At 32.6% G+C, this 17,763-nt stretch overlaps 1 protein-coding gene across 4 annotated transcripts in view; it reads left to right on the forward strand.

The window, feature by feature from the left end:
- Positions 1–17,763, forward strand: part of LOC119616185 (maternal protein pumilio-like) — a 203,768-nt gene that overhangs the window by 49,036 nt on the left and 136,969 nt on the right. For all 4 annotated transcript variants that reach the window (XM_037972519.1, XM_037972520.1, XM_037972521.1 and 1 more), the window contains exons 4-6: positions 4,791–5,011; positions 5,145–5,280; positions 5,741–5,859. In XM_037972519.1, coding sequence (XP_037828447.1) covers positions 4,791–5,011; positions 5,145–5,280; positions 5,741–5,859 — 476 coding nt within the window. The remainder of the gene's footprint in view (positions 1–4,790; positions 5,012–5,144; positions 5,281–5,740; positions 5,860–17,763) is intronic.

Consider the following 17,763-nt stretch of genomic DNA (forward strand, 5'->3'; position numbering starts at 1 on the left):
TTGTATATAAATGTCTTTAAATTAAGCTGTGAACTCTCTGAACTCTTACTCAATGACGATGCACAGTGGTGCAAATGCTAAATCTTGCTGGAATGAAGTCATGACTCGCTTTTGCAAATTCGTATCGAAATAAAACTTTTCATGATTACAGACAATATGAACGGCCATACAAAAAATGGGCAAAATCTGTTAAATGGGCGTGGTATATTGCTAATTAAATGATAATAAATGGTACATACATTTTTATGTTATGATAATCTGTAATAGTTTCTGATATAATATCCATTATTTTAATATTATGGGAAGTCCCACGCCCACTAAAGTTGGTCTGCTCTTTTTGGTTCTATGTAGTTCAATGAATAGTTATTCATTCAATTTACTCATTTCAATAATCTATTCCATTTATATAAAATTATTTTCTTTCTTTAAGGATTCTTGCCGTTATATTATACCAAATGAGATTTAATATTTACGTAATACGTTAGGTCCCACTTCCACTTTTTATATTCCTACGAATGCCAGAACTGTTATAATTTCTGTGAAGTACGAATGTTTGTTTTTACATTGTATGGGCGTGCCACCTTTCGCCCACTTCATTTTTTATAATAAAAAGTGGGATGATGCCTTTCAGATATAAGGAAAGCTATAATATGTAAAAAAAATATATTATGTAACATTTCAGGTTTAGCTTAATGTTACTTTTAAGTTTTTGATCAAAAATTAAGCCATTGGCAGAAAATTTGTTTTATTGAAAGGTTTTTTAAATTAATATAAAATTAATAAAGGTTTTTCAAATCGGACTCCGATTTGGAGCTTATTTCTAAAATATTACTCTCTAATGAGGGAAACATATGTTATATGTATTTAATTAAAATAGCAGCAAACCTGACGAGAACCTGGAACATGCACGGGATTTATCAATATATTGCTAAACATTTCATCAGGTTATTCTACCTAAAATGTATATAAAGTTTAATCACATTTGCCATTTCAAAAAAAACATAATGAATCATTGAAAAATGTCTTTAGTAAAATAATTTGTTACCAACTAAAATTACACATTTATAAAGTATGGAGGAACTCACTTCTCTTTGAATGGTTTAACCACAAGTAATTTAACATAAAACAGTAAAGGCTACTTAAAAAGGACTGAAGAAAAATAAAAAATTTATGAGGAATTTTTAGTAGAATATATCCTTTATGTTTGTTCATTTGCAGCACAATTTACTGTCTAGTTGCTTTTCTGTACATGTTTCTATTCATTTTAAGTGGTTCATGAAATATAATTTCCATTGCATTTTTATTTTAATAACTTTTTACACATAAAAAACCAAAATGATATAAAACTAACAAAATGGCTTAAAGAAGAAAATGCGTATTTAACACGTTATTCCTTAGAAAAATTTAACAAAATACACGCATTTATTCAGCAGGTGTTCGTGGTGGGTAAAACATTTATGGAATTTAGCTTTTAAGAACTGGATTCATAACTGCTTACATTACATATTTCTTTTCATTTTGTCAATTTTTCCTTATTTGCTTTGTGTTACACCTTAGGGTTCGAAATTCTTTTTTTTCCGTTTGTGTGTATTAAACGTGTGTAATTCAAATAAACCAACCAACCAAGCATTCACACATAAGTACTCCACATTTAAATTAAAGCCAACTTGTTAGTCATTTGACCGTAATCATGTAGTAATTATAATTTTGTGCAATATAGTTTTTATTTTTTCATTTTTCAAAACCCAACGTCAGCATTCCAATTGACTGCTCAAAAGTGCACATTAATTCTACTTTTTTTGTTTTGTTTTGCTTTTCTTCCTTTTTGGGCATTGCAGAATAAATGACGCTTTTGTGGCTGGAAAAACTAAAGAGTAAAAAAGGTCCTTGACTTTTTTTAAGAGGGTGGTCATTGTGGGATTATGTATATTGTAGAGTGCACTAAAAGTATAGTTTAAAACTTTCATATTTTTTTTGTCAAAAACCTTTGAAATTCTGCAGATTTTGGGTAAACAATAATATACTTACAGTACGTTCACACCTATCAAATATTTGACTAAAAATGATGTGACATTAACACAAAGTTATATAATTAGAACGTCTTTTTATTTCTATCAACATTATTTGCAATTACAAAAATTATGTAAAATCAAAACAACATTTACATAAAATAGTGGTTATGTATTTTCCGTCAAATATATGACAGGTGTGAACCTAGCCTTAATAGCCCTAGACTTGCTGAGTCGGATGAAGTACTTTGTAAATATTTCATTAAAATCTGATTTTATATCATTATCATGTAATATCAAAAGTGATACTGCTAATACTGCCATCAGGTAATAGGCTATTACTTGTTTATCTAAAATACATAGGAAAGTATTCCAAAGCCAAATTATTACATTATCTCTGAACATCAATTTGGATTTCTCATAGAACCATGATTAACGATCGCAAAAGCGTAGTTATATTTCCGGCTGCATTATGGAACACAATATCAAAAATGCTATGACCCAGTCATATACGGAAAAGCACCTCAGCTCTGTTGGCTCTTGATAGAAATTGTTTTAAACCTCTCATAGAGATAATTACTGGGCACTGTATGATTAGAAGCATGTCAGATCGTATGGGCTTCTCAGATGATGTAACATATGTAGTTGAGGGGATGATTACCATAGACATTCTACCTGATAAATCTAAATGTCTGAACGATCGGAAAAGAAGCTGAGGCGGAAATATAGGCCAACGTAAAGTTTATGGAAAGAGAAGTATCTCAAAGTAAATGGCAGAATCGATGGGAATAAACACAATAAGATGGATGGGTTTTAAAAAATCTTACTAAATAGACTATAATGGATAAATAGGAGCCCTCCATGGCTCCTCAATTATTATCTTATGCATTTTGGTTTAAACTAGATGTATTATCAATATGTCAATACATAGTGAAGGACTCCGAGCTTGTAATGATGCATTGTCATAAAAACAAAAAGAAAATAGGGCCTAATAAGATCGGGTCGGGGATTTCAAATCTCCAATCGGCTAAAGGGGACATAATTAGAAGTGCTTGACAAGAACACCCGCTGTGTTAGCCTTATTTCACGGTGATACTTTTAACAACCACAGGGTGAGCTTATTAGATGACTCACCTCCGCCCCTTTGTGCTTGTTCTGCCGTTCCATGTACAAGCACTTTGCTCTAGTACTTAGGCTATCTACTATCTGGTCATTGGTGTCCGCTATGTAACTTTCAAAATGCAAGAACATAACTTGTATAGGATACATTACATCCAACATCATTCAACTCAGCACACTTCTCATTCATCCGTCACACTTACTCTAGGTATCTGTTGTCTCGGCAACGGCACCAAACTTTTCCCGACTTTTTACCGTGCATCAGTCTATTAACCAACAGTATATTCCTGCGAGTTTGGGTTTAAACCACAACCACAACATACCTCTCCAGTAATCGGGACCAGACAAAGTCTGAAACACTGCCTGTTCGCTACGTGTTTCCGTGGTACCAGATTATAAGGCACCCTGGTCCGACCCCAGGTCAAATCATTCCAAGGAAATCCCCCGGTTTGCAATAACACCAAGATGGGGAAGATCATCAAAGTAACATTCCCCGGAGGAATGGTGGAGGACAATGGCATGCAAATAGGCCGATATAGCAGTAGTTGATTCGTTTTCTTCTATTTAAAAATCGTTCCAAATTCTATGTGCACATCATTTAACTATTTTACAAGATTCTTCCGAGACTGCTTAGTTCAAATGCTTGTCCTTGTTAAACTCTATATCAGCTTGCCATAATACTGATCATGTTAGCCTACTTATTTTTTACCAAATTTCCAATTCTACACATAGTATCGTCCTATTTTTACTGCACTCCACAAAAATATTGGTGCTGCTTCTTAAATTTAATATAACTTTAATTTTCGACAGACATCCTTCCGTTTTTTTTCTTCCTCTTAATAAACCACTTTTACTTGCTGCCGAACAGACACAAAAGTCAAAATTTAGGTCTTAATACTTAAACACGTTGTAACTATTCACTCCAAATTTTTAATACTTTGTACTACAGTTTATCCTTTCGATATTTTTATTCGTTAAGTCTGGCTGATATCCTTTAAAATTGTTATTTTTTTTTTGTTGTTGTTGCAAAAAGTAGTTGCTGCTGTAATTTTATTATTGGCAATTAGGTCACAACAGTAAATTGTGATTGTGAAAAAAATCAAATCAAGTCATCAACACTTAACCACACCATAATAAAACGTCCTTCTTTTGTTTCCTGCACCCACTCAACTCCCTGTGGAAATGTCCAGTGAGTAAGCAGAATTTAAAAACGAAAATATTGCAATACAGCGTGCAATATAGATTTTTTTGAAATATCTGCTGATGCATTAAAGTGTAAATTTTAAAAAAGTTTTTTTTTGTTAGATTTTTATACAGATTTTATATGAATCAGCACATGTTAAACCTTTTTTTCGGTTGAAAAAAGGTAAACGGAAATAATACACTCCCTTTATATCTAGTTATGAAAAGGTAGTTAAAATCAGTGGTTGACATAAAGGGAAAATAAACAGTTCAAAGTTAGATTATATTTGGAAAGCTTGGCCATCATAAGATGTTGTAATTTAAATAATTTACTTGCGGCTCTTGCTGTAATAAACTTATATCATTCGTCCCCTGAAAGCTAAAACTGCTGATCACTGTTATTTTCCCTTATTTATATTGAATAAATCCGTTTTATTTAAATTTATTAAATTTTGTTTATTTTATTATTTGTCTTTATAGATCACTACATCCACTGCCAAAAAATTATGGGAAAAATCCGATGGCAAAGGTTCGGCTTCGGCTGGTGTTACCGGTGGCCCCTTAAATCCTTTACACATTGGTGATCCTCATGTTTGGAAAGATTCACCCTGGTCGACACAGAGTGAAGCAATATTGCCACGACCTCGTACATTTCCACAAGCACCGGATACATCGGCGAGTGGAAATGCTGGAATATTGAGGTGAGTTTCAAAATATTATTAATTTAAAGAGATCAGTATTGAATATGCTCTAAAATAACGTAAAATTACTTTTTTATTTTTCTTTATTATCCACTTTTATTAATTATATATTCCTTTCCTTTATTTTTTTCAGCCCACGTGATTCAACAAGTGGTTTAGGCGTTAAAATGGTGGAATACGTTTTAGGTGGTTCACCAACAAATAAAGAAAGTCCTTTGTCTGGCTTGGAACCTCGTTTGAGGGCATTGAAGTTCGATGATAATGATAAGGTAAGTTTAAAGCCAGAGATTTCTTGATATCTCACACTTTCGGAATTTATTTTTGTAACTTTTACTGAATTGTCTTTCATTTGCTACATTTTAAAAATCGTCCCAAATTCTCTGGGCACAATCTTTAGCTTTTTATAAGCTGCTTCCGTTCCAAGCTGCTGTTGTTTATTGTTTATAATTTTTTCCTTTTTTTTGCATCAACATAATGCAATTTTGTTTGTTTCATTTCCTGTTTGACTTTCAACATCCTTTTTTTTTTCTCTCGTTTAGCTTTTTTTTCTATTTTAATCATTTTGTGCCAGCAGTTTTATATCCACAATGTCCTTTGTTTCGATCTGCACTAATTGTTGCTTGAACCCAAATGTTTTTTGTAATTTGTTTTCGGTTTTTTGGCCTCTTAAACTATATATTCTCATTTTGATTTGTTTTTAATTTTTCTGTTTTGTTTTGTAATTTACAGTCACACGATGATAAAGAAAAGGCAAATTCTCCATTCGATACGAATGGCTTAAAGAAAGATGACCAAGTGACCACAACAAATGGTGTTGTCAATGGTATTGACGATGACAAAGGATTCAAGTAAGTAAAATGAAAAAGAAGATAAATATTTAATTTATTTGTAAACCAAATGTAGTACTAAAGTGGAAAATTGAAGATATAAAATGTGTTGGAGGGAAATGCATTTGGAAAGATTTGCAATTAAAACAAAAGAAATTTTGTTAACATACTACAATATAGAAGGATAGTAGATACTTGAAGGTTAGGGTTAAGCTAAATCAATGGTGTTTTAAAGAATTGTAACCAGTTTAACAAAAATGTAGTTGATGTTTTAATAGTTCTTTAGTTTTGATCTTGGTTTTAACCCAATATCGTAATGATTGTGAACGAGTAACTTATTCACAGGTATTGTGTTCATTGCACTGGTTGTTGTTGTTGTAGCAGCGACACCTGAAATTACACGTATATATAGTTACAAATTATTCCCTTCTCTTCTTCGCTCTGGTTATCCAAGTTACTTAGATCTAAACTCAGTAGACGCATTCCAGCTGAGTTGGATTGTGTGGACCTGTGGCACTCGCAGGAAAGAGATCTTAAATGGTGTCATTTATTCTCGACCAGTACGAGTTTAAACGGGTACACCAACCCGATCTAAGTTGTTCCTATACCACTCCAGACGACGAAGGTTTCGTTCCTCGTTTGCAATGGGTGGGGACGACCTCCCAGTATCATACTATCGCGGTGGGGATAGTATTTAAAGCTGACTTGTATGAGCTTTCTTCATCTAGGTTATCCATGTGTTCTAAGAGAGCGACAATCTTATAGACAAAGATCTTTCCTGATATGCTAGGCTTCTAACTCCGTTAGATGGTGATTCAGGTGGCCTCTCCTTTGACATCCCATTAGGAACTGCTTTGATAGCTTGATGTTGTGTTCCATAACCGAAAGCATCTTCGTTTCGTTATGCAGGTGTACTTCAGACGTCATTTAAATGCAGTCTGTTACTGTTCTAAGGGCTGCGTTTTGACAACTTTGAATCTCCCTATTTAATTCTACGAGACTTGGATCTCTGGTTCCTAAACTCCATGAATGACTGTGGTCCACACATGTAGTTCATTAGCCATCTCTTGGTGCTGTCGGAGAGATTAGATGTAAAAATATCTTTAAAGAGAATGGCGTGATTGACCGTATCAAAAGCTTTTAATAGGTCGAGTGCCACAAAGACCGTTCGTTGACATGGTAGGGCAGTGGCAAACTTGAGTGGTGATAGCGGTTAAAGCTGTTGTGCTGTGCTTTAGGCGGAATCGATGTTATTCTGCTGGATTTAGGTATTGTTGCAGTTCCGGGAGGAGTAGTTCCTCAAATGTCTTGGAAATTCGTGACAGGAGGGAGATAGGCATGGTGATCGATGGCTGGTTTTCAGGCATTTTGACCCCTCGAGGATCGTTTGTGTTAATCTTCTTTTTACTGCCTCTTATTAGAAAATCATTCGGTAAAAACGAGTTTAAAATTTTTGACAAGATTCGTTGGATGGCTTCTAAATGTAGTCGTTACGACTAGAACTTGTTAAACGCTATACACAGTAGATCTTCTCGTGATTGTGGTTACTTTAATCTACAATGTTTTGGCAGGTGTAATCTCTAGAGCTAGACTTTAAGGAAAAGTCATATTGCCAGAAATGAAGTTGGAGTTTTAAATGCAAATTAACAAGGGATCGATGATCTAAACCATAAACATCATCAGCATCATCATCAGTCACTTCTTAATCTTGACATCAATGTATTTCCGCCAGCTTTAAAGAACAATCCCTCGGCGACTAGCTCTGCAAGAGTTTATTGTCAATCTTGTTCTTGGAAACTTTAAGGTGGTTCTTTATTTGGGTGAAGACCAAAAACATAAACCGTTTGCAAAAAAAATCGTCAAATTCATTTTCAAAAATGGTTTTGAAAAAGTGTTTCTTTCTATTTTTCTCAATATTTGCTAACAATGTAACCGAAACTGTAACTATTCACACTCCCCTTTTAAACGTTAGAGTTGTAAGGAAAACTTCAATTTACAATGACGTTAATAAAATGTATTACGCCAACAAAAATGGTCTAGTTACACCAATCTTACTCTTACATGCTCCCTGCCTCTGTCTCTAATAAAAGCTGCACGGTCATTACCCAGCAGTTCGGGGGACAGTCCCGAACTAACTAATTACCCAACTACTTACTGTTACCCCTAGCCACCCGACTACCCTAGTGATTTACCCATGTGAAATAAATATTCAATCCATAGATTAAAAAGAGACAGTCTGAAATCTAGTCCAAAAGATTTGAAACATGGCAATTAACGTTTGCGTTTTAATTTGTTTAGAGTCTATAGATTACTTGATGACAGTAAAGTGACCTCTTCTCTACTTTTGTTTACAAAGAGTACATTCTTGGCGAAAGACGAATTAGAGCCATCAACATTAGTGGAAATTACTGTAATTTTCGGATGCATTAGCTCCTTGTATAACTGCTGGGTACATCTATCCACCCATACAAACATAAATAAAATCTAATTCCAATATATTCTCTGTTTGAGGCTGCAATATCTTGTTGTAGTTGAAGTTGTTTTTCTTTCCCTACTCTCTTGTCTTGTTGTCTCACCACATTTGTTTAATGATTGTTGTTTTTGGCTTTTTTTGGGGAGTCGTAATGATATTTGGAGCTTGCTTGTCTGTTGTTGTTGTTGGTTTTGTTGACAAACACTCTATACTAGTTTTTTTATTGTTTTTATATATATACTCTCCATTATATATGGTTGTTATTGTTTATTTATTGCTGTTGCACATTTTGCAGCATTACATTCATAAACAACAACAGCAGCAGCAGTGGCAGCAACAACACATTAACTACTCTACAACAATGGCATTGACATTAGAATAGTAAAACTGGTTTCTTCAAGGTTCTCTCTCTCTGTTACGTGATGTGTGTTTGGTCGTTTGTTTTGCTTTTTTTCTGTTTCTGTTTGTTTTCAACATGTTTTACATATGATGATGACGATGCCTGTAATAATAGCAGCAACAACATGAGCAACTAGACGTAGACAATGTCTATGTCTGGTAACACAATAACAACAACGACCACAACAATGGTATTATTCAACAACAAGTTGTGTGGAATCATCGTCGTCAGCAACTTACCACCAATAAACTTAACCATCATCATCATCTTTATCATACCAATGTACTCAGCGATTTAGTTACACACAAGAAGAGGAAAAAAAGTTACGCTTGACTAACAAGCAGACATAACAGATGAACTAAACCAGCAGCCAGTAATAACTAACAACCAGCAAAATAGCAAGAGCACATACGAGTTGTAGTTGTTGTTTTATTTTTGCCGTTTGTGTTACAATAACAAAATCAACAACACATTTATATTCTGTATTTATTTATTTTGTTGGTTCCTTCTTCTTCTTTTTCTTGCACAATTATTTAGTTGCATCAACTATAACAACAACAAATAACGATTTTCAAGTTTTGTTTTTTTCTGTTTACCATCATCATATGTGAATTTAGTTGTTGTTGTTATAGTTATTGTCTGCCATTTTCATATTGTATATTATATTGTAGTTGTGATAAATAACTTCACTTGTTTTACTGTATTTTAGCCGCTCTTGTGGCAATAAATGCTGAGATGCTCTTTCTATTGAAAGCTACGTGCCAAAACTATGCTTTGAGCAGCACCTTTGTGTTTAATTTCTTAATGATTTTCGTGGCTTCTGTTCAATCGTTAAAAGGGTTAAGTGTAATTTCTTACATCCGACTGTTACAGGAATAATCAATCATTACATGTTTTAGTTTGTTAAACCTAGGTTACTATACACATTTCAGAAAGCTGACTCACGCGGATCTAGGACTGATCTTATTTTATTACACGAAATGGGTCATACTTCTGCATACTAATAGCAGAATCATCGTTTTCGTTGCTACAACTTATGCAAAGTTAATCAAGGAGAGATTCAAGGTTAAACCATGTGATTATATAGGCAGACGATAAATCTTCTCTAGAAGATCACTATTAAAGCCCCTCACAATATCTAAATAGGTTTTTCATATATATTTGTTGGGCTTAAGAGATTTTACCATAAAACCAGAAGAGTAGATCAATAATATTTGAAACCTTCGTCTACTATGCAAGGGGTTTCCCCTTTTGGAAATTTATGAACCCTCAAGTCAGCAAGAATATATCCGAACTACCGTGATAATATTCGAATTATTAGGAATATCCGCTGGAATAATAACGCCAAAAGCTCTGTGATTTAAGAGTGTTGATCCTCTATTAGTTGTGCTTAAGAAACCTGAAACCTTCGTCGTGATAATATCCGCATAATGATAAAGATCAGCTGGGATAATGCCACCAGCTTTCAAAGTATTGAGTTCATTCAGTTTTCGTAATTTATGGGAAATTGAATTGACAAAAGATTCACATCTCATAGGTAAGCTAACTGCATAGCTTGGTTCAAAAAGAACCTTTCCGCTACATCATTTTGCTTGGAACGACAAGATTGTCTTAAAGAAACCTTTCGCTGATTTCATCAGAACCAGAAACTTGCCAAATAATGAAAAAACTCCTGCCTTTTAAGACTGTACAACCAAACATTAGCCGATTATTCAAATATCCATTACAAATTTATTCTGAAATACAGTTGTTGGTTATTCAAAAATACAGTTGTCAATTGAATCCTTGAGTCCCGCCATCCATATATCACGCCTTCTTGTTTAAGAATGCCCGACATTCCTAGACCATGAACGATTTCACTTATCAGCAATTTAATGCAAATTGGCTATATTCTATTATCCCATTTCAATTTTACTTCTGTTCCCGTACTCGTTCCAATTATTATCAATCTTTGATAGAATTCATACTATTCCTCTTCCTTTTTTCTCAATAAGCTTCTCTTCTCTCAAACTCTTGCAAATTCTGCAAGATAGTTTAGTTCTAAAAAACTCTTTGTTTATTAAGACAAAAAAGCTAAGTATTAAACGGTTGTCAGAAGTGACAATGAACAATTGTTAGCAACAGGTAAATTGTCAGTTTAGACGATTGTAAGAAAAACTTACAATTTCATTGCCAGAAAATAAATATATCTGCTAACAAAAATTGTCAATTCACACTGTTGTAGATTGTCGTATGGCAAAAGTTGCCGTGGTTAGACATTGTCAGAACTGTCAATAATCTTAAAATGCAATGGCAACGTAATGTGTTTAAACGATTGTCAGATGTTTGACAATATTCTTGTTTCGTAATGTTTGTCAGTACTTTTTCTGGTGTTTAATGCTATTTCTGACAACGTTGCTAGACAAAAATTATAAGTTCAAACGGTTCTTACAGATTTCTGAAAAATTTTCTGACAATATTGTAAGATCTGACAACCATATGTACACATAGCTTAATCGAGTTAATTAAAAATAATTTGTTTTAAGATTCAAAATACAAAATTTAACACATCTGAAGAGAAAACTTTTAAAATTACGATTTTTATTATTTATTTTTTTTTACTATAATTTTGTTCTTCTCTGTTGAAAGATTTAACAATTTTATTTAATATTTTTTAAATGTTTGTAAAATTATATTGTTGCTATACAACCGCTATTATGTACATTATTATTATTGCCTTCTGCTTTTTAAGTCTTTTAGTCTTTGCCAAGTTTTGTTATTGTTTTTTCATGTACTTCTTTTACTTTCTGTCCTTTCAACTATTTAGTCTACAAAAAACACCATTTAAAGCTAAATTCATGGTCAAAAATTAACACAATTAGCTGAAGATTTACAAAACATTTTATTGCCATTTATCGTAGAATTATAATGGAGGGGATCTTTTATAAAGAGGAAATGAAAGGGGAACATGATTTACAAGTCAATCACGAAATTCATACTTATCTCTACAAATAAGTTATGATTGAGAGGTTTGATCTTTAAATGAAATCAATCTCCTTTTCCAATAACAACCATTCGATGCTCTGTAATACATTTTTGTTTATTATGTTTGCTGGGTTATTCTTAGCCTCTATTCAAAATGTACCTGTATATAAGTGACCAGCTTAAGAGCCTTTATAGATGCTAAATGCCAGACAGCTACCATAAGTTCGTTTTTTGTTGTTGCCGTTCAAGTATTTGTTTGTTACATGAGTATGTTTTGAATGTTACAAAAGAAGAATATTTTTCATCTAAACACTTGTAACGAAAGTATTTGGCTAAATGGCCAGTCGGTTGGTTGGCTGGCTGGCTCAATGGTCAAGTGTGTAATAAACGTCTAGTTGTTTAGAAACGAGTCGTCAGACTTTTGTGGGTCCAGTTGAGCCAGCAGACACTTGTTGGTTTTTCTATTCATGATTGTTACTTTTTTGTAGCTTTAGGAGCTGTTGTTGATTTATTTTGGTGTTTCCTCTAGTCTCACGTTTTTGTATTTAATTTTATTTATTTCGATATCAAATATCATATATCATATTTTATTTTATTTTGTGTTAATTTTGTTTGCGGTTTTTTGCTTTTGTAGTAACCTAATAACCACAATTGAAAGTGAAGTAGTATTGTGTGCCAAGGATTGTGAAAATGGGATTGTATTCACAAAAAAGATTAAAATTTGTTTAGAATTATATAGTTCGAAAGAATTATATAGTTAATGCAATATTTTGGAATTTCGACTGATTGTCCTCAAAGATATGAGGACAAAGATAATACGTTCATGTTTAAATACTTCCGCCGATAATTTACTTGTAGATCTTTTTTAGCAGAGAATTATTAAGGATTTCATATCTTAATCAATGATTTTAGATCACTTACTGCTGTGGACCGAATAGGGGGAGTAAGAAACGATTAATGAGTAAACAAATAAATATTTTTTTTTCAAAATTGTCCTAATTTAAAGAAAATTTTTTAAAACTGCTCAGGTATCGTGAATGTTATGAATATCAATTTTTCGATTGTCAACATTGCGTCAACTTTTCAACGAGACGCCACGCCAGTATACAAACTAAATATTAAAAGTAGCATATCTCAGAAACTGTAACAGCTAGAGTCCTCAAATTGTATATAGACTATTTTGAAATCCGTGTGAACATTTGGGCACCTCCCATATAAAGAAAATATTAAATCAGTTTATCTTACAAAATTAATAGTTGCAGCCCTAATGGATCAATTTTAGCATCATTATGAATATTTAAGACAAAATGGGTGGTTTAAAAATAGGGGCCACGCACCCTTCCTTCATAAATTAAATAAAAAAATTCGTATATCTGGGAAAATGACAGTGCTGGAATTCTTTAATTTTGCTCGGGCAAGACTAAATTCCATATTAAGAATTTGGTGGGAAATGGTCTGATTATAAAAAGAAGGCGTGGTACCTCCCATATGAAAAATTCCTATATGTGGGGAACTATTGGAGGTAGAATCCTCAAATTTTTCACGAACAACATCCATTGGCGGTTTTGAAATAATGGGCGTGGCATCTTCCATACAAAGTAGTTAGTTAGTTAGTTAGTTAGTTAGTTAGTTAGTTAGTTAGTTAGTTAGTTAGTTAGTTAGTTAGTTAGTTAGTAGTTACTAGTTAGTTAGTTAGTTAGTTAGTTAGTTAGTTAGTTAGTTAGTTAGTTAGTTAGTTAGTTAGTTAGTTAGTTAGTTAGTTAGTAGTTAGTTAGTTAGTAGTTAGTTAGTTAGTAGTTAGTTAGTTAGTTAGTTAGTTAGTTAGTTAGTTCGTTAGTTAGTTAGTTAGTTAGTTAGTTAGTTAGTTAGTTAGTAGTTAGTTAGTTAGTTAGTTAGTTAGTTAGTTAGTTAGTTAGTTAGTTAGTTAGTTAGTTAGTTAGTTAGTAGTTAGTTAGTTAGTTAGTTAGTAGTTAGTAGTTAGTTAGTTAGTTAGTTAGTTAGTTAGTTAGTTAGTTAGTTAGTTAGTTAGTTAGTTAGTTAGTTAGTTAGTTAGTTAGTTAGTTAGTTAGTTAGTTAGTTAGTTAGTTAGTTAGTTAGTTAGTTAGTTAGTTAGTTAGTTAGTTAGTTAGTTAGTTAGTTAGTTAGTAGTTAGTTAGTTAGTTAGTTAGTTAGTTAGTTAGTTAGTTAGTTAGTTAGTTAGTTAGTTAGTTAGTTAGTTAGTTAGTTAGTTAGTTAGTAGTTAGTTAGTTAGTTAGTTAGTTAGTTAGTTAGTTAGTTAGTTAGTTCTCTCTGGTGAAAAACGTAACCACACCCTCCGGTCTGACCTACTAGAAGACTAACTAAAAACCTATCGAAGACTAAAAATCTTTAGTTTCTCGATACCATTTCTTTAAATTTCACATAAAATAGGAAAATTTCAATTAAAATAAAAACTATTAGGGGAGTTTTAAAGTATGGAATTACAAAATACTTTTAAAAAATTCCTTAAAAATCTACAGAATAACAAAAAACTTAATTTCAAATAAAAAGCTCTTCGTATTCTTTTTATGTTTAACTACATGACAATCATGCCAATTAAATGCTTTCGAATTGTGCTCAAGTTTTATAAACGTGATCCAAAAAACTCACCAGACTTGATATATTGCAAGAACGTCAGGCTTGTTTACTATAAAAAGTAAAACATTTAAATCTTCGTTAAACAATTTCAGCACTTTTAAATAAATGTGACATTTACCAAAGAAATAAATCACAAAATATTATTGTTTGCACCTTTTCACAGTTATCTTACAGTGCTTTATAACATCTATTCAGAAGCTAAAATGTATATATGATTTATAATTATATACTGATCTCAGTCCTTCCGGTTATCTTTCTACACAAATCATTTTTATAACTTGAAACAAGAAACTGTGGGCGTTTTATTAGACAAGTATTTGAAAAATTACAGCAGTAAAAAAGTAACGGCGTAAACATGTCAATGGCTGTTAAACATCATCATAAATCACGCTTAATAACATCGTAAACAACTGACAACAAAAAGTCAGTCTATGTCAGTCAGCTGTTGTCTGAAAGAGTTGGTGTACAAGAAAACCGCAGCATTTGAATTCAAATAAAACAAAAGACTCAAGCAACAAACTTGAATACACACACCCACACACTGACAAACCAACATAAACTTGCACGACTGCAGTCTGCTTATTCTCTGTTTCTCTACTCATCTAAACGAAAAGAAAACAGACAGCAGAGTAATAATAAACAAACCAAATAAAATGATTATTTCAAGCTCAATTAAATTCATTCAATATTTATAAAAAAATACAAAGAAATCTATTGTTTTTTATTGTGATTTGTTTGTTTATTTCATTCATTCAGTTTGACTGTCATTTCAAAAGTTTTTCATCTTATTGAGGTAGATCAGAGAGAAGCGCGATCGGCGCGCTTCTCCTCAAGTAATAAAATGCAAATTTAATGAACAAATATATAAATAAATTAAAGAAAACAAATAAATAAAAACAAACGTGATGCAATTAATAAATACAAAAACAAGAACAAAAAAACTCTTGTTAGTTGTTTTAGTACTAACAAAAATAAACAATTTTTCACGCATAACAACAAAAATCTTTCTCTCTACCCCACTCTCTCTCTCATCAATATAATAACTATTAAATATAGTGAATCATTATCAATTTGGCGCTTTAAAAAAATAAAATGATCGACAATTTTTAATAAATGAATAAATTAACTAAAAATATGAAATGCAAAGCAAAAAGTCAAAAGCAAAATTTTAATTAAATTGAAAAATTATTTTAATGAAGCGCCATTATTACCTTTTTTTACAGTTGTTGTTTTTTATTTATAGTTGCAGTTTTTTTTTTGTTAATTTTTATTGCTTCTTGTTTCTTTTTTTTCTCGTTTGAGGTCATTAACACGCTATAAAAAGACAACAGCAATAACAATATTAGTAGATAAATATTAAATGATTGCTTAACAAATTAACAGTTGCAGTTTGTTTGCATAAATTAAATTATTGTTTTTTTTTGTTCAGTCTACAATTAAGTGATTGAATAAATTAGATTTTCATGATTGAAAGATACACATTTATTTAAGAAGTTTAAAGTAGTGGTCTTTAAAGAGTGATGTCTATTTAGCGGAAATAAGTTGTATTTCAAAAACCTTTGACAAATTTTTAAATTGAATATAGTGATCGATCTATTATAAAACTAGCCACAGATATTAACGTTTAATTAGCTGATATTTTAACGATAGTTTCCTTAAATGTTTAATATATGTCAAATCAAAACAGTTTTTTTTCGAATGTATTGGAATCAGTACTTCAACTGTTTTTGAAGGCAAAAAATAGAACTGATACTATTCACTAGGTAATAAACCTGCAAATATCACCAGCATTTTCACCACTTTTACAAAGGAAGTAAATTTAACCCTTGGCGTCGGGCACTATACAAAAATCTTGGGGTTCACATTTTTGACAACCTATTCACCTCCTCAGCTCATGCCACTGCAATCACGCACAAAACGCTAACCGGCAGCACTAAGGGTATGAATAAAGTAACTTTGTTGGCAACATATAAAACGATTGGTCGGTCAGTGGATAATTATGCTGCTCTAGTGATAAACAGTGAAGACTCATTCAAAGCTACCAAAATGCTGCCCTGAGAACTGTAACGGTCTGCTTATAAATTATATCAGAACATCAAATACATGAGGAATGGAAGGTCTTCCCAGTCATGGAGCACAATATCATGTTTACAAAATAGTTCCCCCTGGGATATCACCAGAGGAGTCATCCCAACTTTAACATCACACAGTTTGATGCTCCCCTGAGGCATATAAGGAGGAATCTTCTTATATATAAGGAAACATGTGCAGTGATGTGCAGGATCCAATAGATCAGTCTTTGTATCCGGTTGCATTTAATGAAATTCGTGCTAGGACGCCGTCCACCAGTCATAGTAGGCAAATAAGGAGAAAACCTGCCGCGGAAAACATGAGCAGTTCTGGCACAACTATCATCGGAATGGCTTAATGCTTACTGGTCACACATAGACCGTGCCTCAACATGTGGTCAAGGTCCCCATGGTACCCACCACATGCATATTCAATTGTTTGGCAAACCGTACTTCACTTTGTTCAATTGATTTATGAACACAATTAGTTGAAGTAGCACAATTGTTAGGGTTGGACATTGCTGTAGATGCCCCAACTATATTATTGTATAGTTTTAGCTGTTTCAACAACTAGACAATAAAATATTGATCGACTAGCTCGCTCCTCCAAGAATCAATAGAATTGCATAGGATCATATCATATAATGTAAACACATTTGGACTAATATTGTAATAAAAATGGAACCTAAGCACAAAAACTAGAACTCAAAAGTGGACTCCGACTTACATAACTGAGAACTAAACTGAATACCATTTTGTCAGCAGGATGATTCTATTCCATGGGTAATCCGTTTGGTAGTTAGATTTTAAAAAGATATTAGAACCATATTGGACTACTCCATTATGGACAGTGTTCAACATATTAAACATATTCAACATCAGACATCCCGTCAATACATATGGTCATGTTGAAATCATTGCATTACTAATACGACCTCGGCCACGTTATATCAGGACCAAACTTTGATCAGGTTTCAGCAGGAAACATCTCGGTTAAATCGAGCTTTATTAGTAGTAGTCACATCACTGATGGTATGGAAGTCTAATCCTAAAACTGTTCTGACTACAACAGCGTAATTCAGGGGGAAGTCATGGTAATTAAGATACCCGTAGAACAAATACATCCATTTAAATTCTTTTCTTCAAATTGAAGTACATCTCTAGGGGAGAAATTTTGCCCCATGTGTTGATGTTAGGAACAACCGCGCATTTCCAAAGGACATTAATACCCAAAATTTTAATAAGTTTGTCTATAGTATTAGCGTCCCCTTTACATATAAAGGAAAGAAAGATCTGAGTCATAACATAAGATGTGATAATGTATCCATTTGTTTATGAACCAAAATTGTCTCGACATGATTGGGCAGTAGCTGGGTAAAGTTTGTTATAATTTTGTAGATATA

Source organism: Lucilia sericata, unplaced genomic scaffold (genome assembly GCF_015586225.1).
Source record: "Lucilia sericata isolate MDLA Ls3-8-SP2 unplaced genomic scaffold, ASM1558622v1 Contig000061F_arrow, whole genome shotgun sequence".
In the NCBI taxonomy this organism is placed as follows: domain Eukaryota; kingdom Metazoa; phylum Arthropoda; class Insecta; order Diptera; family Calliphoridae; genus Lucilia; species Lucilia sericata.